The 19,171-nt window shown below is 41.2% G+C and overlaps 1 protein-coding gene across 3 annotated transcripts in view; it reads right to left on the bottom strand.

The window, feature by feature from the left end:
• The window catches only part of csmd3a (CUB and Sushi multiple domains 3a), a 519,096-nt gene that overhangs the window by 233,543 nt on the left and 266,382 nt on the right, over nucleotides 1-19,171 (bottom strand). For all 3 annotated transcript variants that reach the window (XM_072692429.1, XM_072692430.1, XM_072692428.1), the window contains exons 28-30: nucleotides 17,560-17,698; nucleotides 12,383-12,570; nucleotides 9,119-9,313 (exon numbers count right to left, since the gene is read on the bottom strand). In XM_072692429.1, coding sequence (XP_072548530.1) covers nucleotides 9,119-9,313; nucleotides 12,383-12,570; nucleotides 17,560-17,698 — 522 coding nt within the window. The remainder of the gene's footprint in view (nucleotides 1-9,118; nucleotides 9,314-12,382; nucleotides 12,571-17,559; nucleotides 17,699-19,171) is intronic.

The raw sequence follows: 19,171 nt of genomic DNA on the forward strand, positions 1-19,171 counted from the left end.
CACACAGAGAAGGCCTCGCCTATTTTCAGACTCCCGACCATGGAGACCAAAAGGATCTCCTGTCTCCTAACAAGCAGGCAGTTAGACAGTCACCCCACCACTCTAGAGCTGTGAAACCATGTACTTTTGTGTGTCCAAGAAAAGAACAGAAAGGTACCTGTGGAACTGTGCTTTTTATGTATGCATGTCTATGAAGTACAACTTTAGAGTAGTGGCAGCCCTTGAGTGGCCCTACAGTCTAACTGCTGCTCATCAAGTGTGAAGGGACCATAAGTTCAACTCCCAGCAAAGGCTCAGAGCTGCACTGTCAAAAGCCCTGACCTGTATATAAGCCCAGAATAAACAACTTCTAAACATCATAAAATTTAATGAGTTTTAACTGCAGATCATTCACTGATGTTTTTGGCCGGTAGTCCTCTGGATGGAAAGTGGAGGGAGATGAAATTAGCAATGATGTAGATCTGAAAGGGGTTAAAATACAGCTGGTTGCACAAGCTCATTTACCAGGGTGAGCGAGCAAACCAGCCAGCCGGAGTCACCGGGTGATCCAATTCAGAATACAGCATCGTTTCTAATAAATGGTGCACAGTACTTCAGCTAATTAACAGCAGCGAAAGGATAATAGCCTTTCAGTACTATAGTAAATCTTCATTCCCCAGTGCTAACAGTGTGTGTCCTGCAATTGTAACTAACTCCTCCACATGAAAAGACGTTCCAAGTCAAAGGTAAGCTGGAGGACATCATCAGGACACAGTGGTCGTGCTATTTTTTTAACAGTGGGCAGTATCTCAAGATACAAATGGCCGTATTTCAGTAAGTGATGTTGTCTTTGCATAGCCTATTATCTGTTATCTATAGTGGTTATCTATGAGTATCCATCAGATGTTCTCAGCCAAAACAGCTATCATTGTTTTACCTTTGTCTTACATTTTTTATTATTATTCATTATTCATTCATTTTTTCAATTCCCACCAAAGCTAGGAGGATAGAGGCTAGCATGTGGCATCATAGCAATCAACAACTGCAGGTACTGAGCCTGCAATCTTCCTGTGATTACTGCCAACGCATAGACAGTTGCACCATTAGCTGGCCTAATAGCAGGTTTCTTTTACTTAGCACTATAACAAAGCTAAAATAGCTATGCTAAAGCTGCAGCCATGGCTAGTGCATGATGTGAGAGTCTCTGTTAGCTAACCTAGTATCGTATTTTGAATGCCTACAGTGATCTACCATGTGTCCCTACCAAGTGTTCACGGACATACAAATTGATGTCATTGTTTTTCTTACATTTTTATTCATTATTTTAACCAAATTATTTTTACTTTAGCTCTTTCCAATTTTTTTGACAAATATTCATCATTAGTGTTGGTCACTAGTGTTGGAATTTGGCCTTTAGCCCATCTGTACAGAGTGAACACACAGATATCACACTAGTGATTAAGCTGTGGACAGCTAAGGCTGCAGTGCCCGGGGAGCAGGGCCTTGCTCAAGGTGGCAACAGTGGCAGCTTGCTGAGGGCGGGTATCCATCCCACAACAATGTCATCAGTAGTCCGGTGCTCTAAACTCTGAGCCACCACTACCACAACCACATTTTTTTTTACCAGACGTCCTCATTTTTCTGAACATGTTCTTTTTTGAGGGATTTAAAACATGCGTCCGGCCGGGATTTCTACGATTTTACGATTGGTCTACATGTACCTGCATCTACATCAGCCATTGGTCAAACTGCTTAGGTCCCGCCTTCTCACTGCCACTATTGGTCTACATGTACCTGCATCTACATCAGCCATTGGTCAAACTGCTTAAGTCCCACCTTCTCATCGCCACGATTGGTCTACATGTACCTGCATCTACATCAGTCATTGGTCAAACTGCTTAGGTCCCGCCTTCTCACTGCCATTATTGGTCTACATGTACCTGCATCTACATCAGCCATTGGTCAAACTGCTTAGGTCCCACCTTCTCACTGCCACTATTGGTCTACATGTACCTGCATCTACATCAACCATTAGACAAACTGATTAAGCCCCACCTTCTCAACATCACTATTGGTCTACATGTACCTGCATCTACACTACCCATTGGTCAAACTGATTAAACCCCGCCTTTTCACCATCACTACTGGTGTACATGTACCTGCGGCTACATCAACCATTGGTCAAACTGCTTAAGTCCCACCTTCTCATGCCACGATTGGTCTACATATACCTGCATCTACGTACATCAACCATTGGTCAAACTGCTTAAGTCCCACCTTCTCATGCCACGATTGGTCTACATATACCTGCATCTACGTACATCTACCATTGGTCAAACTGATTAAGCCCTGCCTTCTCACCATCACTATTGGTCCACCATGATTAGCCTACATGCATTCATTTTCATTATAAAAGCTGCATGATTATAGAGATATTTAACCCTGTCCTAGCCTTACATGTACACACTGCCACAGTCCTACTGGATGCTTGTGTGTCCCACAGTGTCCTCTTTTTTTTGACCCTAGATAAAGGCTAGCTTGTCCAGACCTGCAGGGACTGAATCTGCAATCTTCCTCTGATAGTGCTGTTTGGAATTTGTGGAGTCTGGAGCCTGGTCCACTTAATAGTTGGGACACATGATATCATGGACATGATGATTTTTGGCCCACAGTTCTTCTCTTGCTATTTTGGTTGGTGATATGAGCGTGTGTGTCCTTCATGCCTTTACTGAGCACTGTGCAGATGTCACAAGCAATGCACGGCTTTCTACTGGGACCCTCTTACACACACACACACGCGATTTCATTCATTATTAATCAGGGCTCTGTTGTTGGAGTATTGGCTGTGTAATGAAACATATGCAGTGATTGCGAGGGAGCGACGAGCGGCTGCTCCTCTTCGGTGCGAGGAAGAGGAGCTATCGGCTTTGTAATTGCCAGGAATGATTGCAAAGTTTTTGCGCTCAGCTTTGCCGTGAAATAATTTCGCTTTGCTGAGAAAATATAATCACGTTTTTATTGCCTTTTGCATATCGCCGTCTCATGCTGAGGCAGCGCTTTAATGTGAGATACGTGGCGTTGTGGCAATCTCCGCAAAACTTTGGTTAGAATTAAATTATACAAATTCTGCCTTAATCTCAAACTGGGGTCTGTTGCTTCTGTAGTTTGTACTGGAGCCCTGAGGCTCACGTAGCTAAGAAGTAATGGAAGCTTGAAGCAATCACTGCGCCTCGCTTGGTAGTTGCGTGAGTCTCCCGGATACTGGTAGCGGCTGCTGGACTCGTGCAAATTATAAGAAGCATCCTAAAAAATCTTTTTTTTTTTTTTTTGAGAGAAAGAGAGAGAGTAAGTGACAGACGTACTGAGAAAGGGACAGAGAAATCATTCATATAAGACAAAAGTATTGGGACACCTACACATTTCACCTACAGAAGCTTGTAAGACATCCTATTCTAAATCCATAGGCATTAATAAATATGGAGCTGGTCCCCCTTTACTCTGAGCTCTACCAGCAGCAGCAGGTCTGGAGCTCTACTGCAGTTACTGAGTCAGTTGGAGGCTTTTCTGCACTCTGCTCTGAGCTCAGCACTCGGCCCTGACCCCGCTCTGTAACTTTACGTGGTCTGACTGACACTCGGTGGCTGAGCTGCTCTCTGTGAGCTGTTCCTCCTAAACTCTTCCACTGTTCAATAATAACACCACTCACAGCTGATGGAGGAACATCTAGGAGGGAGGACATTTCACCAGCTGACTTGTAGTTGTTGGTGCAGCGGTGTCTCCTATTACATACAGAACCACGCTGGAGTTCAGTGAGCTCTTCAGAACCTCCCATTCTTTTACTGATGTGTGTAAGAAAGGCAGACTGCATGGCTAGGGGCTTGATTTTATATACCTGTGGCGATGGGACTGAATGAAACATCTGGATTTAAATATTAAGAGATGCATCCTAATAGTTTCGGCCTGATACTGAATAGTGGCCATTCTATTGGCAGAATGGAAATTGATCTGATTCAGGGGTTGAGGGTGCACATAGTACAACAGATCTGTGTGTAGAATTGGTGCTTTCTGTTTACTACTATGCTTTTATTACTGGAAAAAAAGACAAGGCTTCTGTTCTTGTTGGATGCGCTGTTTTTTTCCCCCAAACTCATTTACAATAGTTTGGATCAGTAAGTGATTATTATTGTCTCTCTTTTAATCGGAGTGACCGCATTATGTGACGTATCTTCCTATTCATGCATTTCTGTGGTCAGAGTGAGAGTTTCTGACATTATTGGAAGTTGGAATAGCATCACTATTAGTTATAAGCATCAGAAACTCTCAATAAATGCTCAGTCACATTATTAACAAAGAAAAGTAGAGTGCGGCAACTGTTAGGCCTGCAGACAGAGGTTAAAAACTACCACTGTTTTAATCAAAGCTCTTGACTTAAGATGAGCATCTGAACATGCTCCTGTGCTGTTCCATTTTTTCCACTTGACGAACTACAGTACATTGCACTGTGTGTATGCATGAACAAATATGTGTTTGTGCACCCGTGCGTTCACTATGTGGCTGCTGTTTTGCAGCTGAATTTCCCCCTAGGGAAGTGTGTGTGTGTGTGTGTGCGTGTGTGTGTGTGTCTGTATGTCTGTCTAAATGCTTCCACTGTAAACGCTGGTGTAAATAATTCAGCAGGGGTAAGAGTTGTCCTGAACGAAGCCCATTAAGAGTCAAGTTGTTTTTCTGACTTTGTGGATCCATTATTTGTGCTGGTCAGAGAGGTCAGTTTACACAGCGAGCTGAAAGCAACTTCTATTCAAACTGCCATCCTGAGGCTCATCGAGAAGCGTCTCTCTTACATTCAGTGTCATAATATAGATAGGAATGGACAGCTCTGTCCAAATATTACTGTGAAGAGCGATGTGACTATTAAGTAAGTAAGGTATTGCTGTCATTTTGCTATACACTTATATTACCAGTTGGCTCGATAGCTGATACTGAAGAGCTATCATTGGTATTCATACGAATGATTTCCCGATAATAACCTGAAACCTTTGTGCTTTTAGGATGTTCAGAGCTTACGTCAACTGTCATAACACTTTGTGAGGTGATAGTACATGAGTTCAGTTCAGGACCAGCTGCTTTCAGTTCAGTGTCACTCTGTTGAACTGCTGAACCACACTACACTGATAAACACTGCAACACATAAACACTACTGCCCATATACCACCCACCTACATCATACACTGGACTTATTTATACCTAGCATTCACTAATACACCACACACTGTATACTGTACACTATTCCGTATTTTGCTCTCTCTCTCTCTCTCTCTCTATATATATATATATATATATATATATATATATATATAATATATAAATGTTGTACATACTTATCTATGTACATATATACATATATATGTGTGTGTTTGTGCAATTATCTATGTACATATACAAAATATACACACACACATATATATAAATAAATAAATAATAGTATATATATATATATATATATATATATATACACACACATTTACATTTATATTTAAGGCATTTAGCAGAGGCTTTTCACCAGAGCGACTTACAAAAGTGCTTTACTGTTTAACTCAGAAAATACCCTTAGCTAGTTTATATCTAGATCCCTCTAAGCTTATATATGACATATATATCTACATACTCTATACTCTGCATAAGTACTCTTGGAAGAGGTGGTTCCTCAGTCTGTGTTTGAGGACAGCAAGGTGCCATTCAGACACCCAGGGGAAGTTCATTCCACCACTTCGATGCCAGGATTTATTTATTTATTTATTTACTTATTATTTATATAGATGTATACCAAATTTACAGTTTGTATCAACATGTCTGAATCCATACTACTGACCTTACGTGAAAATGACAAAAAAAGCCCTGGCTGGATGTTCTGCTACACAAGACACCGTACACAACAATAACCTCCCTTCAACTTTAAAACCTGCACTTTCTGCATATTGTCAGTGAGCGCTGAGTGAGAAACCTTTCACATATAGTTACAACATGCTCTCTGCTCCCTAACTGTGTCTTCCAAAGGGTTAAACGCCTGAAGGGCTTGCTAGTAAGGTGTCGTGTTGAATTAGGTGTGTCAGAGCGGCAATAATGTGCCATGAACTGCAGTATTACAAAGAATGCCATCAATATGAAGAGCGTAGACCACATTTGGAGGCAGACTGACATGTGAAAAACAAACAAAGCACATGGGTTTTATTTCTTATGAGACATGCCTTATCAGTCTGTAAGTATTGTACAATACACTGTAAGTCCGCATACAACACCTCTCTGGAAAATATGAAACCTTGGCAGATGGCCCATGACATATGGTATTTGGAAATAAAGGTTTTGCGTTTATGGTGGTCGATAGCAGATGAACATTTAGCGCATGCTGCACAGCTAAACGCCGTGTTAAGAAGAGCCATCTGGAGCAGAAGTAGGGGCTGAGGTAGGGGAGAGGAGCAGCTGGTATTTGGGTGTGAGCGAAAACTAGGATAAAGTGGACACCGACTGTCCAAAAGTTGGACATCTTCTGCACAGAGAAGTAGAACACCATGCTGAAAACTGGCAGGCCTTCGTTAAACATGTCCATTCAAGCCCTTAAACTGAAGCCGTATTATTAAGTTATGGATATTAAGAATTATTCTACTCTAACTACACCTACAATGGAAAGTATGTCTGAAGTAAGTCTTCAATACCTTTAGTTTAGTCAGGGAACATAATTGTACTACATTTTGCTGGTAGTCTCCAGCCATGGTTAGCTTCTCCACTGCTGCGTACTCTCTCTCTTCACTGTAGCTTCCTGTAGCTGCTGCCCAGGTCATCAGATTCAAACCCCTGACTCTAGTCTACAAAGCCAAGACTGGACCAGCCAGCCCCTCCGTACTTGATGGCAATGGTCAAAAGCCAATCTGCACCAAGAGCCCTTCCAGCTTCAAGTACGGCTCGGCTCGACCTGCCATCCCTCAAAATCCACGGAAGACGAGAGTCCAGACTTTTTACTGTCCTGCACCGAAGTGGTGGAACGAGCTTCCCCTGGGTGTCCGAACAGCAGAGTCCAACACTCACTGTCTTCAAACCCAGACTCTTCTGAGAGGACTTGGGTGAATAGCAGAGTACTATGGTCTCCTTATTGACTTGTGTTTAGTAGAGTCTAAACTTAGAGGATCTTAGAATTTTTTGTCTATTTAAACTAGCTGAGGTTTTTCTTGAGTAAATAGTAAAGCACTTTTGTAAGTCGCTCTGGAGAAGAGCATCTGCTAAATGCCGTAAATGAACTGATGTGGTTTAATACAGTGGTTCTTTAACTGGTCCTCACAAAGCCCCACTAGTCGTTTCCCATTTTTGCTGTGTGTTGCAAGTTAGGGTTAAGGGAGTTGAGAGAAGTGGGTGGGCACATGTTGATGGAAAACACTTACATTTAAGGCATTTAGCAGACACTCTTCTCCAGAGCGACTTACAAAAGTGCTTTACTATTTACTCAAGAAAAACCTCAGCTAGTTTGAATAGACTAGAATTTAAAGATCCTCTAAGTTTAGACTCTACTAAACACAAGTCAGTAAGGAAACCACTCTACTATTCACCCAATTACTCTCTAAAGAGGAGGGTCTCCAGTCTGGGTTTGAAGACAGCGAGTGTTGGACTCTGCTGTTCGGACACCCAGGAGAAGTCCGTTCCACCACTTCGGTGCAGGCGGGTCGAGCCGAGCTGTACTTGAAGCTGGAAGGGCTCTTGGTGCGGATCGGCTTTTGACCATTGTCAACACAACAATTGGGTTGTGACTGTTGTAAGCTAGTGTTTGTTAGCAACGTTAGCCTTATAACTCCAGAGCTAAACTAAAGAAGCACTGCTCGAACCACATCCAGGTATCCATCAATATGGTTTAGCTGGTTCTCAAACTGCTCCATATTTTTTGCTTTGTGATACAAGTTAGGTTTGAGCATGTGGGCAGGTGTTTACCTAAAACATTGGGTGACTAAGGACTTCTAGTGTTTGTTCGCAACATTAGCTTTGCAACTCCAGCTCTAAACTAGAGAACTACAATTTGGACACTACCACCCAACCTCTTGGCTGCTGGTAGTCTTGTGTAGTGTTGCGTCACTTCGGGTTGCGTCATGTTGACGTTTCAGAAGGAATGCCATGATGCTTCACTGTGCACTTTATGGTCCAATGATAGACAATAACGCCTCTTGAACTTGAAGGTGAAATCTGGAAAACTACTAATTTAATGGAAAAGAAATTCTAAACCAATCAAAAATGTAATGCTAAGAAGTGAAAAATGCTAAAAAATAAAAAAGGCAAAATTATAGGGTTCTAGAAGAGTGGCATGGGCAGATGAGATGAAGGTTACCCCATAACAGGAACCTGTGGAAAAACAGAGCTGCTCATGATCTGGAGCAAACCTGGATCACTCGTATTCATTGTTGACGTATCTGCACCATGAATTTGAAAATGTACAGAAGCATCTTAACTACTCAGATCCAATCGAAAGCCTCCCCTTGTAGTAGAGAAACCATAATCATACAGCTGAATCAACTGCAGAGCTATTGGGGATCAAAAGTGAAACTAAAAATGGATGAATTTCATGACCGGAAGAAGAACAGTGATCCCTACACATGATTAATCTATCTACTTACTTATAGAATCCTTAACCCCTTAATGCAGCAAGGCTTATTACACACTACAGCGTATTACTCAGTAATTACAGGGACTTCTGTACAAACCGGTGGGGCTATTCTCTGGTAATAGAAGTTCGTAATAACACCTTTGGCCTGCCGGTGAGGCATAGGCTGTTGAAGGGGTAAAACTGGGTCATGGGGTATAAACAGCTACATATCAATGAGAACTCTCAAAGCTAGTCATGTCAAATTAATACAATTGAGCAAGGCTTAATCATAGGCAAAGCATAACATGGTTATTTTGGGCCAAATTAAATACAAGAATATAAGTAATAACATGATTAGTTTCATAAGGATTTGCATTATGTTAATTGGTGGGCATTTACTGTCACTGACTGTTACCAACATCAGCTTTTGTTTATAACCACATTCCAGAGGCCTTTCAGTTTTTGTAAAGAAGGAAAATGCATTCGGCAGCTGCGTGCTGTTGCGAGTATCAGAGTGGTCACCTTGGCAGCTGGGTAGAGCCCTGTTCCACTCAGGCCGGTTGTTTTGGCCCATGACGCAGGTGAGGGTGGAGTAGCCCTGCAGCTGGTAACCCGGCTCGCAGTGGAAGGTCACAGTGGAGCCCAGCTTATAGTCACTGCCCAGTCGCGTGCCATTCATCACACTGCCCGGGTCAAAGCACGCCTCACGTAGCTTAGCTACAGAAACACACAGAGACAAAACACTCCATGATGAGCACATCCCCATCTGTCTGAAATCAAAATTGACCCTTTCACACTGTTGCTTAATGCCTGCGGACAAATTAAGCACAATTCACAATTCACTGTTTAAAAAACACACCTCTTGTTTTATTCTCCATCTACATTTAACAACCTTGACTATGAGAAGTGTTGTTTAACTCTGCTTTACCTTTTATAATAATTATAATAATAATAATAATAATAATAATAATATGCTTGACCTTAAAGCTTGGACTTAACAAACAACACATGCAGAAGGCGGTGCTTCTGGGCACTGTGTGCATATTGCAAAGATTCCTCTGTATGCGAGATCATGGTGCTACTGCTGTAACCACCAGCATGCCATCATCCCATCTAGCACGGCTGGACAAAGGCAACCTGGTGACTCATGTTATAACACCCAGAGTAAACAGAAGAACAAAAATTGTTATGAAATAATAATAATAATAATAATAATAATAATAAGCTTGACTTCGAAGCTTGGACTTAACAAACAACATGTCGACCTGTACTGTCGTAACCATCAGCATGCCATCATCCCATCTAGCATGGCTGCACAATGGTGCCTTGGTTAAGGTAAATGATGTTATAGCACCCCGAGTAAACAGGTTAAACAAAAATGATAAGCTATAATAATAATAATAATAATAATTATAATAATAATAATACTAAAACTACTACTACTACTACTACTAATAATAATAATAATAATAATAATAATAATAATGATGATGATGATGATGATAATGATGATGATAATAATACAATTATTAATACTACTACTACTACTACTACTAATAATAATAAGCTTGACTTTGAAGCTTGGATCTAACAAACAACATGTCGGGACAATGCAGAAGGAGCACTGCTCACATAGTGGAGCCAAAGTTCCTTCAACATGCAATACCATGGTGCTACTGGCGTAACCATCAGCATGCCATCATCCCATATTCAATAATGTTTACATTTATATTTACTGCTCAACTCTCTTAAATGTACACACTGTACACATGTATCTGTATTAATACAGTATTGATTTGATTTGTACTATTATTACTGTACTGTACTATTACTGTACTATTATCTCCACTGCACATGTTTTTAATATCCTTTTCTATTCATATTACTTTTATGTGTATTTGCTAAGTACTTTCATCTTGTACCTCTGAAACACCTGGAACACCCGTGCAAACATAAATTCTGATTCTGGTGATGAGAAAATGTGGCTGAAATTCTGAGACGTCCCAGACACTGGCGCAGCACAGGCCAGCGTGTGAGCTGAAGCTTCAGCTACTAATCTACGAATAGAGAAGATGACTGCAAACGTCACACATGCACTTCACTATCTGAGGCTGCTTCGTCTAGCTTCCGGTCTGAAGCCATCTCGCCTCAGACCATGTGAAACCTCTTTCACCTCACGTATGAGAGCTGAGGCGTGACTTCACCTCGTTTTCCCCAGAGACCTGGAACTGCTTAGTCTGATGTCTGAGACCCGGTGTTCCAGTTTGAGGATGTTCTAAACCCACCATATAGACTTTATATAGCTTTTTGTACGGATATGATATCTGCCTGCAGCTCCCACGTTCAACCAGAGCAGCTCCACAACCCAGATGCTACAACAGTCTCATCTGTACGGCAAGTGTGATAAGTAGGTAGTGTTGGTAGTAGAAATATGCCAGCATCATTATTATTATTATTATTATTATTATTATTAATATTATTATTATTATTTATATTATTACATTCATTCATTTACGGCATTTAGCTGATGCTCTTACCCAGAGCGACTTCCAGGGTTACTCATATTACAGAGGTGGGTCAGTGTAGTGTTAGGAGTCTTGCCCAAGGACTCTTATTGGTGTAGCGCAGCATAGTCACCCAGACCGGGAACCGAACCCCAGTCTCCCACATGGTGTGGTAGCTCAGTGGCAGGTAGTGGTGTTATCTGTTGCGCCACACCAAACATGTTATTATTATTATTATTATTATTAATAATGTAGGATATTTTACCCAGTTTACCCAGTGGGTACAATAATTATGTTTATGTGTGGGATTTTATTTTATTGTAGGGCCTTGCTATGGTTTACTTTAATAAATCCATTAATAAATGGTTGGCTTTTTAACCCCTTAATGTAGAGAATGGTTTATTGCACACTAAAGTGCATTACTCAGTAATTACTCTGTACATTCTTTAATAATAGAAGTTTCTAATAACACTGTTTTAGGGGTTAACTGATAGTACATAATAATTAGTATTGAAACTACTGCTGCTGAGGCAGGCCTACATTGAAATGACAGTCTCCTCCTGTATGTAGAAATGATAAAAAAGTCAACCTTATCTTACCTTTTATTTCATTGCTCTTATGTTGCTGTGTTTGGAAGATTTAACTCTATACTCTATAAAGCGTTATTAAATGCAACTTGATGATTCAAACTGCTTTGCTAAATTCACACTATATGGACAAAAGTATTGGGACGCCTGCCCTGTATTTTTTTATTTTCCTCTCCGTTGGAGTAACTGTCTCTGCTGTCCACGGAAGGCTTTTTACTAGATTTTTGAAGAGCACTGCTATGAGTTTTAACCCTCAGGCCTAAACTGATGAATCACAGTCTCCTCCTCTACTTGTAAACAGTAATGTGGAATGGGCTGAACAATTCGAATCTGTACTTTCTAGTTTTCCAGCCCTAGGAAAAAATAACTGTAAATAAATGCGACTACTAGGAGTTAAATATGGAAGTCTGTGGAGGGGCTAAGAAAGGAATCCCAACTATTTGTTATCCCAATTCCAATCCAATCAAAAATTTTTTTTTGGCTGTTTGTTGTTATATTTCATTTCACTTTTATAACCCTGACAAGTATATTCATTAAAAAGGCATTAGGAGATTAGCAATTTGCTATAACCTCCTAATGCCTCTCCACCCCCCTGTGTTTTTTGGCTCGGGGTGTGTGCTTTTTTGTTGTTGTTGTTCCGGCTCTGGCACTGCGAGGATAGTGTGCTTGGCTGTTTTCAGCAGCGTCATGCTCACCCTTGTACTCCAGATGGAAGCCGGTGTAGCTGACTGAGCCGTCGCTGCGGAAGGCTATGTGCATGACGTTGGAGCTGCTCTCGATTTTCTCCGGCAGCTTGCTGTCCTGAAACGTCCCAATCAGATGGCTGTTGGTGTGAGGCCCATCGTAAATGTAGAGGAAATCGTAGTTGGGCTCGATGCTGAAGCTGGGAGGGAAAAAGGGCTGTGTTAAACAGTGGGGAAAAGACAGTAATAAATATGACACTGAAAAAGAAATGCATTGGATTTACGCAGCCACATCAATAAAACACAACAACACTGCCGTGCCTATCAGTTTACTTACTTTTGGCAGTACGTGAGTCGAGGCTAAATATTTTTATTTAGGTGAAGATTATTCCATGCATAACATTTTTGGGATGTAAAGTAATGTAATTCACAAAACACACATTTTCATTCATCATTGTTATTTAGGAAGGCATTTCTGCATTTCTGCAGGCGTTTATCCATCATCTTCAGGCGTCCTGCGGCCACAAAAACAAAGTGCTTGAATGAATTAGTGACTTTGTAGCTCAGCAAAAGCCTGGATTACTGGAAAGATAAGGGGAGAACCAGAGGAACCGAGAGCTTTGAGACAAATCAGCTATAGATTGAGGTGTGGGTGGTGTGGCGCAGTAGTTAACACCACTTCCTGCCAGTGAATTACCACTCCATGTGGGAGGCCAGGGTTCCATTCCTGGTCTGGGTGACTGTGCTACGCTACACCAATAAGAGTCCTTGGGCAAGACTCCTAACACTACGCTGCTCGACCTCGGTAATATGAGTAACCTTGTAAGTCGCTCTGGATAAGATGCCGTCGATTGTTTAACCCTATCAAAGAATGACATTCATAGAGTTAACCTCCCCTTAAACTCCTTTTTTAACCAATGAAATGGCCAATTACCTGCCAACGGGCAGAAAGTGTTAATACTAACTACTATAATCAACATAACAACCCTGTAGCTACTGAGGAATACACCGTACTGTGTATTAAGCCTGTTAAGGAGTTAACCCGTCGGCTATGAAAGGAGTTACTGTCCAGGTACGGTCAGGGTAAAATAGCTTGCCGTGGAACTGGAGCTTTCTGTGTTCTGCTGTGTTTATGTATCACCACATAAAAGAAGCTGCATGCTGCCTTTATTGTTGGATGCACTGTGACAGTACATTCAGAACCATTCGGACCATTTCTGCATGTTTTTTATTGAGGTATTTAATCTGAAGGCCACTTAAATGTAAAGTCTGTTCCTATTCACTGTTCAAAAAGGTAGTTGTTGAACAAAAACCAGAAGCACTAATGTCACCTACCTTATTTTACCTTCCCTTCACTCATTTTATTGCTTCTTATGTTGTAGTGTTTGGAATATTGAACTCTATACTGTATATAGTGTTATTACATACAACATAAAAACGAGAACGACAAGTGATTCCAAACCACTTTACTAAATACACACTAGACAAAAGTGGACAAAAGTATTGGGACACCTGCTCCTCATTTGTTTCCTTTCCTCTCTGTTGAAGTAACTGTCTCTACTGTCCAGGAAAGCTTTGATTGCATTCAGCAACAACAGCATTAGTGAGGTTGTCAGGATGTCGGATGATCACCACCCCCACCTCATCATCCCCAGCTTCCCAGCTCATCCTTGTGTTGCTCTCACCAAATAAAATTCCTTGTATAAGTAACAGACTCTGATCCCAGAAGTATCGGATGGAGCACCATCCATCATTCCAGAGAACACAGTTCTTCCACTGCTCCACAGCTCAATGCTGCTGGGGGGCTTTATACCCCTCTAGCCCACCTAGGTGCCAATAGGTTCATCAGGTTTATCTGCTCCAGAGTCCAGTTCTATGGGCACGGGACTAGATAAGCTGTGTGAGTGTATTTGCACCTCTGTGTCAGTAATGGGTCTAACTTATGGAAGCTAAATGCATTCATTGGAAGGAGTGTCCACAAACATTTGGACATATAGGGTGTTGTCAAAGTTTCTCTAGTAAAGGCAAGGGTTCTACTGTATGTAGAACCATGACGACCCAAGCGAATGGTTCTACACTCTTACAAATAAAGGTGCTACAATGACGCCATAGAAGAACCATTTTTGGTTCCATAAAGAACCATTACTGTGAACAAGGTGTGGGTGTGAAGAACCTTTCAAAGGCTCATCATACATATTAGAGAAATGGTTCTTCATCAAATCCAAAATGGTTACTCTATAGAAACACTATGGCACCGCTCAAAGAACCCTTTGTTCTACACTAAAGCACTAAAAAAGGTTCCACTACAGCGAGTCAAAGAATCAGTTTATACTCATTTTGCAGATCACTCCCGGCAAAACCACTTAACTAGAACCCAGGATATGTCCAGAACCTAATGAGGAACCACAAAACAACAACAACGTGTCCTTAGAGATCTAGCTACACTGACTGTACCAAGCATTTGACTACATGCGTCATGCCTGCAATGCTTCATTAAGGTTTTGATGAAAGGTCCAAAATTTTAGATACATCCATAAAAAAAAGACCCAATTATTAAAATTCATCAACTTTTTGTTCAGGAGACCAAACGGCATCCAAGTTTTCACACCCAGCAGACAGTGAGGCTGTGGGACCTGATATTTCACAAAAGACCAGCAGGATGATTCTGAATCACAGAGGTATTTGAAGAGGGCTGCTCTTTGTGCTGTTCATGGGAGGAAAAAGGCCTAATGGAAGAAAACGCCTAGAGCGGAACCATCAGTGGAAATTGTGGGCGGAGAAACGGTCCCGAATGGCAATGGCAATGCTCTGTGAAAAGGTAGTCAAAAATGCTCCATTTCACAGCTCACTTCCAAAGGAGAAGGGTGAGGGGCGGGGGGGAGCAGTGTCCTCTATTTTACAGTACTGTGAAAAAGTCAGAGACCACCCTTCATTTACTGAACCCCCATTAAAAACATATCCTGACAACATATGATATGAGATACTTCACCTGCATTAGGAAAGAAAAAGCCAGTGACAAAATGATTGACAGATACAGAGAAAATGGGATCCTTATGAATTGTGCAAGACCTGATCTGACCCTTAACATGAGCAACACTTACAGGCCCATTTGTGTAAAAACTGTAATGAACATAATTAACCACCTACCCCCAGATGCCGTCAATCAGCCGAGACATGTCTGCTTCTTTAGTTAAGAATTGAAGATGCAAGGCTAACACTGCTAACAAACACTGGGCTTAGACTGTCACCAATCTCACCTTTGTAAATACATGGCTAAAAAGCGCCACTCAACGCCAGCCCACTCAGAACCCACCCGAATTGATGTGGTTTAGAACATAGTATGAATTATTTTAGTCTCTAAACACAAAATAAGCCTCTTCACAGAGCTGAATGATGAGAAATCGAACCACTTTTGACCAGTTGGTGGCGCAGTTGGTGGTACCATTCACCGCATTCTGGTCCAGTTTCAAAGCAGGGCAATATGTGAGTGATAATGTAGTTGAAATAAGGTCTATTTATGCTGTTTTAATAGGTTGTTTGTAAACAAACCTGTTTACAGATTTTAATAAAGCTTTTTGTTAAAATCCAGTGTTGGTTAGCAATGGTAGCATTTGCACATCTGTGTCAGCAATGGATCTAACGTAAGGTAGATAAATGCATTTGGATATATGGGGTACATCCATCATTCCAGAGAACACAGTTCTTCCACTGCTCCACAGCTAAATGCTGCTATACCCCTCTAGCCCACGCCTGGCATTAGGCAGCATGGTGCCAATAGGTTCATGTTTATTTCCTCCAGAAAGTCCTATTCTATTGGCAATATTTCTCTACAGGGACTAGATAAGCTGTGTGTGTATATTTGCACCTCTGTCAATAATGGGTCTAACTTATGGAGCCTAAATGCATTTATTGGAAAGGGCGTCCACAAACATTTGGACATATAGGGTATTTGTCTTAAATAGGGGGATTATCAACGTTTCTTTAGTAAAGGTACTCAAGGGATTGCTAAAATTATTGTTCAGCAGGGTGATGCTATAGAGGAACAATCTTCGGTTCTATGAAGAACCATCATCAGCTGTGGGTATGAAGAACATTTCAATTGGTTAAGAACCTTTACACTGGCTTCTTTAGACCTTTAAAGGGTTCCTCATACAGACATCTCAATTAGAGAAATGAGAAAGGGTTCCACTACTGGGAGTCAAAGAACCACTGGGTATTTATTGACACCCCTTGTAGTCCAGTGTTTGTTAGCAACGGCAGCATAGCATTTCACGTTCTGGACTAAAAAAGGAAAAACTTCAAACCTCTCATGGCTGATTGGCTCGACTGGTCAGTGATCACACATGTTCCTTTGATTTTATGTCAAACTATACTACTAATTAGCCGGGAAAAAAAAAACCCTGACACAACAGAAGAACCCAAACTACTGAAGCTGCTGCTGTTCTCAGAACAACTCTGGGCCGACCACCACCCCAGAGTCCAGACCTCAACATCATTAAATGCATTTGGAACGACTTTGGTGAAGATGCTGAGAAGCAGAAAAACGCTTGGACTCCTCAGACTGAACTCCCTGCAGATTTCAGAACACTCCCACCACCATGTTTAACAGATGAGGTGGTATGCTTTGCATTTTGGGCAGGAGTTTTTTTTTTGGGCAGATTTTGGCAGAAACACTGAAAGTGAGTCTCTGGACAAGAATGGAAGCTGTAATAAAGGTGAAGGTGGAGCTCTAAACACCCCCCACACCCCCCACACACACACATACACACACATGCTGAAAAATGAACTGGAAATGAAGTAGATAAAGGGTTCTCTGTGACTTTTCCACAAACCTGCATTTAAAACATCTGAGCGTAAGACAGCGGTGGAGCACCTTGGATCAATGTACAACATTATAAATAACGCTGCTTGAAGCTGATGATGTTCAGGCCTCCTGCGAGGATATATCTTTTCTCACTTACCCCCTGGGGAGAGCACATTTCCAGCTACAAGGTCTCAGATTAATTGAATTTTTGTGGCTTCTTTAGAGATCAAAGGGCTAAGAAATTGATAGGCCAGTTCAATTTACCTCCCCAAAACAGATCGGGTCTCTTTTGAATGTGTTAACCATTTATCTTCAGTTTATATGTGAGGAGAAAAAAAAACAGTTTCAATTAACATCCCAGAAACAGAGTGGAGTGAGATCTTACCTGATAAATGCTAATGAAATGACGTAATCGGAGTGCACAGTGATGAACCAATCGCAGTCCTTGCTGTGTGGGTACGGGTGGGGAAAGTTTGGAGATAGGATGAATCCTGAGGAACCCGTAATATTTCCGCCACAAGGAGCTGGAAGACATGAGATACTTAATGTTATTAACTGCGATTATATGGCAAAAATGATTTTTTAATAAGCTAAAATTGCGTGAAAATGTTTAAATAACATTTTACCAGCTGGGTCCATTAAAACCATACACAGGTTATCGTCATTTACAGACCCGCAGTGCAGTGCAGACCTACAGTGAATTTTTGACATTGCATCACATCTTAAACCAAAAAATCACCCTGATAGCATAAAACAAAACAGCTTCAGAGACATTTTATGTATTTCTTAAAATAAGATTCAACACCTGATCCTCCCTAAGCGGAAAAAGTGATTGCCCTCCCCCCTTGCTTTCAATAGCTCTTGTTGCTAGTTGCAGTAATAAATGCAACCCAACACTTTTTGTAGATGTTCATTCTGATCCCACTGAAGAACTGCTTCAGCTTAGTGATATTTGTAGGCCTTTGAGAAGGAACGGCATCTTTCAGGTTCTGCCGCAGTATTTTAATAAGTTTAATAGGTTTAGGTCGGGACTCTGACTCTAGGCCATTCCAACAGACTACATTTCTTATCTTTTAACCCTTGTAAGGTAGACTTTTGTGTGCTTTGAACCATTGTCTTGTTGCATGATCTGTGAACTGTGTTTCAGCTTCAGCTCAAAATAATAGCTTCAGCTTTGTACAAGTGCTTCAGCGTAGTACACCAGCTTAAACTTAGTACAACAGCTTAAGCTCAATATAACAGCTTCAGCTTAGTACAGCAGCTTCAGCTCAATATAACAGCTTTGGCTTAGTACAGCAGTTTCAGCTCAATATAACAGCTTCAGCTCAATATAACAGCTTCAGCTCAATATAACAGCTTCAGCTTAGTACAGCAGTTTCAGCTCAATATAACAGTTTCAGCTCAATATAACAGCTTCAGCTCAATATAACAGCTTCAGCTTAGTACAGCAGTTTCAGCTCAATATAACAGCTTCAGCTCAATACATCACCTTCAGCTTAATACAGCAGCTTCATCTCAGTGTAGCAGCTTCATCTCAATATAACAGCTTTGGCTTTGTACAGCAGCTTCAGCCCAATACATCAGCTTCAGCTTAGTACAACAGCTTCAGCTCAATATAACAGCTTCAGCTCAATACATCACCTTCAGCTCAATATAACAGCTTTAGCTTAATACAGCAGCTTCAGCTTAGTACAGCAGCGCCAGCTAAATATAACAGCTTCAGCTTAGTACGGCAGTCTCAGCTCAATATAACAGCTTCAGCTTAGTACAGCAGCTTAAGCTCAATATAACAGTTTCAGCTTAGTACAGCAGCTTCATCTTAATAAAGCAGCTTCATCTCAATGTAGCAGCTTCAGCTCAATATAACAGCTTTGGCTTTGTACAGCGGCTTCAGCCCAATACATCAGCTTCAGCTTAGTATAACAGCTTTAGCTCAATATAACAGCTTTAGCTCAATATAACAGCAGTCTCAGCTCAATATAATAGCTTCAGCCTAA

This window comes from Salminus brasiliensis, chromosome 1 (assembly GCF_030463535.1).
Source record: "Salminus brasiliensis chromosome 1, fSalBra1.hap2, whole genome shotgun sequence".
Taxonomy (NCBI): Eukaryota; Metazoa; Chordata; class Actinopteri; order Characiformes; family Bryconidae; genus Salminus; species Salminus brasiliensis.